The 7,312-nt window shown below is 41.2% G+C and overlaps 1 protein-coding gene across 1 annotated transcript; it reads left to right on the forward strand.

Moving 5' to 3' along the window:
- Positions 1-1,081: 1,081 nt before the first annotated feature.
- Positions 1,082-6,067, forward strand: tmem182a (transmembrane protein 182a). Its single transcript, XM_041951296.1, has 5 exons — positions 1,082-1,424; positions 2,982-3,105; positions 4,243-4,341; positions 4,418-4,555; positions 5,095-6,067. The coding sequence occupies exons 1-5, from the start codon at positions 1,266-1,268 to the stop codon at positions 5,319-5,321; spliced, it is 747 nt and encodes a 248-aa protein (XP_041807230.1). The 5' UTR covers positions 1,082-1,265; the 3' UTR covers positions 5,322-6,067.
- Positions 6,068-7,312: the final 1,245 nt, after the last annotated feature.

Raw genomic sequence — 7,312 nt, forward strand, 5'->3', positions numbered from 1 at the left:
ATCAGTCTGATAAAAAGAAAAAAAGAAAATTATGAGAGGTAGATGGAAAATATTACTCAGTGGCTTTGAGTTAAATGATTTAAGTGATAACTACATTTTCTCTGTCACACACACACACTCACACACGCACACACTACAGCACAGATCAGTGGATGTGGGTGGAGTGCCCGAGGTTGGCCTGAGTCACATCAGTGTGTAAATTTGTCGGTGTCTACATGTAGGTTCACTGCTAAATATGCCCCTTAGATGCTAATAAAGCAGAGGTTCCCCTCGATTCTCACTGCCTGTTACCAACCACAAACTCAGATCTTAAACCTGTTTGTTTTAGGTTAAGTACACTTAAAAAAAAATATTGATGGGCTAAATAAATAACTTGACCCACTATAATATACTGCTATTATTATTATTATTATTATTATTATTATTATTATTATTATTGTTGTTGTTTTTGTTGTTGTTGTTGTTGTTGTTATGTGCCTTACTGCTAAACCAACTAATTCACAGTTACATTTTTTTGTATTCTGAATCCAATATTTAAACATGCTTAACTATACGTATCAGAAGCTGAGAAATGCTTCTGATATGTATAGTTTTTTAAATTTAAATAACATTATGATTATTACTACAATAAGCAATTTAACTGTTTATAAAACTTAAGATGATAATTATCTCTTTGATTTTGAAAATCCCCAAAAAGCAAAAGTGCATTTACAGTAATTTTCATGACCCCCATTTACAGGAAATAATACTGGTGTGTGTTGGTGTGTGTGTGTGTGTGTGTGTTTATGTGTCTGTTTGGAAGCTCTGGGCAGGGTGTTGTGGGATACTTTACTCCTCTTCTGTCCTTTCAATCTCACCCTGCCCTGACATTCCCGTGCAGGCGGTGGGTGTCCAGTTGCCACCGGTTATTTCTGCGTTGATCCCCACCCTTCACACTCTCCAACTGTCCCACACACTCGGTCCCGCGGTGGAGCGGAGCAGCCGCCTTCAGTCAGACCCCCAAAATAGCCCAGGGGGTGGGCTTGCTGCAGACCCCAGCAGAGTTCAGAGGAGTCATGTGCTCATCCTTGTCCCACAACACACAGAGAGAAGAGTCAAGATCCAATAACCCATCAAAACCCAGCTGGAACCCTTCTTACTGAGCGAGGGTTCTGCAGTGCAAGAGGAGTGACTGTCTCTGCCTCTGCTTGTCACATGCACTCACTGTAGTTGGAGGGGAACGTCAGACTGAGTGTGGGCACCCAGTGGCTGCTCAATCCTGGACCATGAAGCTTAGCGCGGCGTTGTTCTTCGCGGGGCTCTTTGGGGCGTTGGCAGCTGTGTTCATCCTCCTCTCCTTTGGAACTGATTACTGGCTGCTGGCCTCAGAGAGTTGCCCCTCAAACCGTAATGGATCTGCTGGCCTGGGCGGTGTGACCATAGAGGTGGGTGTTCAAGCAGCAGCAGTTCAAGGACGATCAGAAGATAGTCAGTTATTATTTGTTATGTCTCTTGAATATTAGTTTTCATGTGGTTATAGGTCGAAAAATGGTCTTACAACTCCCGACACTAAAGTTAGGGCATGCTATTCTTGCTGTAAGGCCAGAGGCAAGACATGAACCCAGCAATTCTATTATTCTGAATAGTATTTAAGATTTAAACAGTGTATAGGACTTTATACCCTTATTCTAAAGTACTTGCAATGTCTAATGGTGGAGCTTAAAACTACAATCAAAGTCAGGTCCTCTATTTTGGAAAGTGTGATCAGTTGTCCCAGTCATTCTCTCAGTACATGAACTGCAGGGTGGAGAGGCATCCCTGAAGGACCTCTCCATGTAATCAGACACTGTATGTAGTGTGTGTGTGCAGCTATGCGGTGATTGAGACATAGCTTGTACCATGTGCCCCTATGATAGAAATACAAATACCAGTAGTCCCAGCAGTATGAGGCTGTATTAAATATCACCGACTAGAACATACTTTGCTTTTCATAGTGGGCACTGACACTGGAATTGAGACGTGATATCACCACAATAAAACCAAAGTAGTAACATGTGGTATACACAGTTACACAATGTGACGAACTAATATTTAAAATTTTATCAACCATAATTCTATCATTTGTGTTATTTTCAGAGCAATAACATAATATATAAGGTAGCATGCAGGATCCATTTATAAAACAGTTGGTTTAATTCATTAGTAGACAGTTTAGTAGGAGTGTTGTCATCACATAGGACTGGTTTTCAACCTGTTTTAGCTTCTGTCCCCTTATAACAAGCCAACTTCTTTCTCTTTGACTCCTCATCACAGGTGTAACACCAGTCAACTGAAGCAATTTCCCCTTCTTAAATTATTTTCTTTCAGTATTTTTAGGCTAAAAAAGGAATTATTTGGGGGATGGATTTATCACTGGGGGCTCCTGACCCCTGGGCTGGGAGCCACTGCCCTCCAGCATTGATCAGAGTCCTTTCTGTCTGACAAACAAACTAACAAGGCAGTCTTTCAACAAGGCCTTAGAAAGCTGATTTCAACATAAAATACACCCTGATTTAATTAAGCTTGACTTGGAACTTGAACGTCTAACTTCCTCACGACCTGCAACCTCTGCTTTAACTCCTCTGTGAGGTATTTAATGGATGACATAACAGGCAATTCATTTAGGATGTCTTTTTTTTTTTTTTGGCTGATGTGCAAAAATAGTGACTACATCCTGAATGGGAACACCCTTGAGCTGCACTTTCGCACGGCACCAAACCAAACCTGCATGAGTTTGGAGGTGCTTGCTCAGCTCAACCCTTGACCTGACTTAGCAGCTGCTCTGTGCCACTGAGGCAACACACCGCACACCTGCCTCACCTGCTCCCGAACTTTAATTACATCGTTTGATAGCGTGGAACAAATGCATAATCATGCTCACATGGACCCCGTTTTGCAGACTTTTTGAAAAGTCAGACTAAATTAATAAAAGTCATTGTTCTTTGTTTTATCCCTTCTTTCAGCCTGGAGATGTGGTGCTGCAGGAGGGCACTCCTGATATCACTCTGTACCATGAGGGCTTCTTCTGGAGGTGCTCGTTTGGAGGCAGCGTGGGTGATGACAACCTGCTGTGGAAGCTCTGGTTCAGTAAGTGAAAAAGGCACATGATCATGTTCCAGTCATTAACTCCTGTGTTTTGTTGACTTTGGCTTAACTTTGTCATCTTTTCCGTCGCTATATAATTAAAACTGATGAGCATAATTACAAAATCAGCTAATTTATTTCCTTTAAATAACTTCTTTGTTTTCCTCTGACATTATTAAAACCCAGTATGGAGTAAATTAGAGAAGTTCTAACCCTTCCCTTTGCTACAAACTGCGCCTACACATTTAATCGAGGTAGCGAAGTATGGAAATGACCTTAGTGTAATGTTATTACACCAAATAAGGAACCATTTTAGGTTTTCAAACTTATATAGGCTATGCATGAACAAATATATGTCTTTTATTTTTTTACCCTAAAAGTCATTCACAGTAATATAAATTTCAAAAATCTCCAGTGACAGGAATTCGAATGGACAAATTAGGGCTTTAAGAAGGGTCTTACTGCACAAAAACTGCTCTCAACTCCAATAACAGATGCAGCGCGGATGAAAATCCTGTGTATTCAACCGACGTCATGCTTCCACAGAGTCGCACAGCGGCAGTATAACTCTGCTCCAGAATACATATCAGCTTCTGATTTGCAGCTATTATGTCAATAAAACTGTACGTTGCCATAGAAACCCTCTCATGTGACTGTTTAGACGCCGTGCCATGTGATGTTATTTTGGTCCTTTGTCAGGTGATTGTGCGTCATCTTTTTTTCTGTTGGGGACTTTGAATGGTGGGTCATTGTCAGAAACAGCCTCCAGCACTGAAAGGACCTTGTGAGGGTCTGTGGAATTTCACATGGTGGAAGAGAAGGGAAGAATAGAAATACCTGAGAGGCTGAAATAATTAACTTTTTCATATATTCAGTTGCGTCTATACATATTTTAAGTCAAAAAAGAGTGTTCAGAGTCTGCAACTGACAAAGCAAAAACATTAAATCTTACTGTTGTTGTATGCAAGTTGTTATTGCTTATAGATGTCTTGAGTGACAATTAAAGATTTATGTTCCTGTTTGCTACACAGTTATATTGTATTTGTAAGTGATGTCGTCTGATTGCCAGCTTGTAAGACACTGCACTTGTGAGATATTGCTCATTTAATTTCTGCATCGATTTATTCCGTCTCTCTCTAGCAAATCAGCCTCACTCCAAAGTGTGCATGCACGCCTACCTCTTCCCATTCCCAGTGTCTCACCAGACCCACAATGCCACAGAGTATGATTCTGCCATAAGTAAGTGTCTCCTTATTTGAGTGATTGTTCAAATGGCTGTGGAGATACAACTGGCTTACGTTTGTTTGTTGTTCAGTCTACAGAGGCTTCTGGAGCATCTTTATGCTCATTGGTGTGGCAGCTGTAGTGCTCGGTGGGTTCGTCATCATCTGCGCTGCTCCGTTCGCCAGCCACCGCCTGTACAAAGCAGGAGGCGGCCTCTTCCTGGCATCTGGTGAGGCGTTGACATGGTTAAATCCAGTGGGGGAAAGTAGCTATAAAATAAAATTCGGTACCTAAAAATACATTTGAGGTATTTGTACATGACTTGAGAGAATGTTTTACTTTTTAGCACATTTATTTGACAGCAAATTAAGATTTAACATTCAAAGCATGCGATGAGTGTATAAAATACAATCTGTTGCATTGTTAAACTTTGCATTGTTGGGAACCTGACTGATCTACCTAACTAGCTCAAACTAGCCAGACCTCCACCAGGAACAGTAAAATTCTCTTATCCATTTGTGCAAGAGTATTACCAACCTAATAATGTCATGCATATTAATATGTGACTCACAGGAGCGATTTTTCTGCAGAATAATTACTTTTAAATTTCACACTTTCATTGTATTTCGCTGAAAATACTTCTGTACTGTAGGATTATACATGCAGGGATTTTGCTTTCTGTTGGTCCTCTTACTTAACTTACTACTTAATTTGTGTGAGTGAGTTTCAGTCATCACGGTCTCACCTCTTTGTCCCTCTCTGCACCAGGCCTTTTCCTGCTGTGTGTGGTGGTGATGTACGTACTGTGGCTGCAGGTGTTGGATGTGGTGGATGTCTACATAGACCACCAGCGCTCTGCAGTGTGTCCGGGCTTCCAGCTGTCCCTCAACTATGGTCTGTCCTTCATGTTTGCCCCGGTTGGCATCTTCTTCTGCCTCCTGGCCGGCCTTCTTTTCCTCCTCATTGGCCGAACAATCCAGATTCATTACCACTGACTTTAGCCAGCAGCAAGTTGGAGGAAGAGTAGGGGCTTGAGAAGTTTGGAGTACAAGTGTTTCTCTTTCTTTTTTCATATACTTTCCCCATTTTGTCTGCCAGGTAAAAGCAGGACTCTGTAGATACTATATGGCAGCTCTGTGTGGAAATGATCTGACCGTCTTGAGCACTTTGTTCCAGAATAAACCTTCCAGCCATTGACAAGCTCAGAAAAGGCATCACAATTACTCCACCCTGAGCTACTTTCACTTGAGCTATATGTAGGTAGTAGACTACATGAGGAATTCTCTACCAGCCCAATCACATGCACTGTGCTGTTTATTGTAATAACTGTGGTGCCTTACACCTTTGTTTGAATCTTGTGTGTTGGTAGCTGTGACACAGATGACATTTAGTAGAGACACTAGTTTGGTCCAGTAAATGTTGGTTTTGCAGAATATCATCAGACATATCCTCTAATATAAAAATATATTCATATTTCACTGAGTGTATCTTGCTTAATTTTTCCTGCTTTTTCTGCAGCATCACTATTTCTGTACATAGACTGAAACTGTGCTGCTATTTGGTCATATGTTTTCCTGTGTGACCAGTTTATTGAGCACAGTTTATTTTGTTTATAAGTGGAGCTTGCAGCACGATTTTAATCATATTTATGTTGTTGACTTTTGGTTGTACACGTTTTTACCATCCTTGAATTGTTAAGTGCGTTGTGAGATTGTGACATAAGATATCAGTCTGCCAATAAAAGGACGAGGTGAAGGCAAGCATTGACGTGTAAGGCAAATCATTTTGTCATTGTAAAAAACTGAAACGACTGTGAAAGGATTCGGGCTTTTGAATTGAGGCTTTTCAAAAGACAGTGTCAGGTATGTGCAACCAAAATCAGCAGTCCCATTTCATAGGAAAATTGCCTTTGCACTGACAAAAAAAGTAGAAGCGGCTCTTAAGTTACAAAAAGGCTTCATTTATTCCATGTGCTAACGGTGACACAGTGTGAGGAAATGTGACAAAAAGTGAAAGTTTCAGTTAAAGGGTCGTCAACACAATTTACAGACAGTTTAATGCAAGAGACCAATCCAGAGAACACCTTTTCCACGTGGAATAAATTGATGATTCTTCTTGTAATTTTTCTATGAATGGCATCAGTAACAACGGACTGGAAAAATACAAAATATTCAGCTAAACCACCACAAGAGGGCACTGTTGATTTACACATCAACCCACACCGTCAGCAGCACAAATCCTAGTTTGCTTATCTCCCGTCTGTGTGGAGTGTATGTGGCGTTATGCATTTAATCACAACTTCAGAGGCTGGATCTGCAGATGAAAGAATTCACACCTTGGCTGACAGACGGATGGTAATTTCACTCATGAATGGAGCATTTGATCAGGATCTGAATGGACTCCTGTGCCGATTCTCATGTGTCTGTATCAACTCCGTGCCTTTCGAGCTTTTTAATGCACTTACCATACATAGGGAAATGCATCTGTGGTGTGCCTCAGAATGCAGGCGAGAGCGACACAAAGTAAGGCATTGATTACTTTGTGAGATTGACTTTGCCTTCATAGAAGACACTTTACGATGGAGATTCACACTTCCAGATTCCTGAAATTTCAGATTGCTGTCCACACACTGAGAGAGTAACTGAGCCACATGAGAAGCTGCAGCGAGGTAAACCACTGCAGGTCACCAGAGGAAGCCACAGAGGTTGGCAGAAGCTAATAAACTGCAAGATCAAATCACAGGATTTGTCCTGTCAGGTTGGAGTGGTCTTTTCAGCAAAGTCTCCCCTGGGAGAGAGATTTCTTATGTGGTGGACTTCCTGCTTTAAATGAAATCCTAATGAGATAAAAAAAAAAAAAAAGTTTAATAATTTCTCAATCCATATCAAGTGAGAGAGTGTGTGAAAAAGAGAGGGAGAGGTTTACTGCAGGTGTGGAGCAGGCTTCCTCCTGAAGAAGCCAGGCCTTGCAGTCAGTAATGTCATCA

This window comes from Chelmon rostratus, chromosome 13 (assembly GCF_017976325.1).
Source record: "Chelmon rostratus isolate fCheRos1 chromosome 13, fCheRos1.pri, whole genome shotgun sequence".
In the NCBI taxonomy this organism is placed as follows: Eukaryota; Metazoa; Chordata; class Actinopteri; order Chaetodontiformes; family Chaetodontidae; genus Chelmon; species Chelmon rostratus.

Coding starts and splice junctions, on each gene's coding strand:
- tmem182a (XM_041951296.1), top strand. CDS start 1,266: ATGAAGCTTAGCGCGGCGTTGTTCTTCGCGGGGCTCTTTGGGGCGTTG. Junction 1,425..2,981: donor TGGGCGGTGTGACCATAGAG/GTGGGTGTTCAA, acceptor CCCTTCTTTCAG/CCTGGAGATGTGGTGCTGCA. Junction 4,342..4,417: donor AGAGTATGATTCTGCCATAA/GTAAGTGTCTCC, acceptor TTTGTTGTTCAG/TCTACAGAGGCTTCTGGAGC.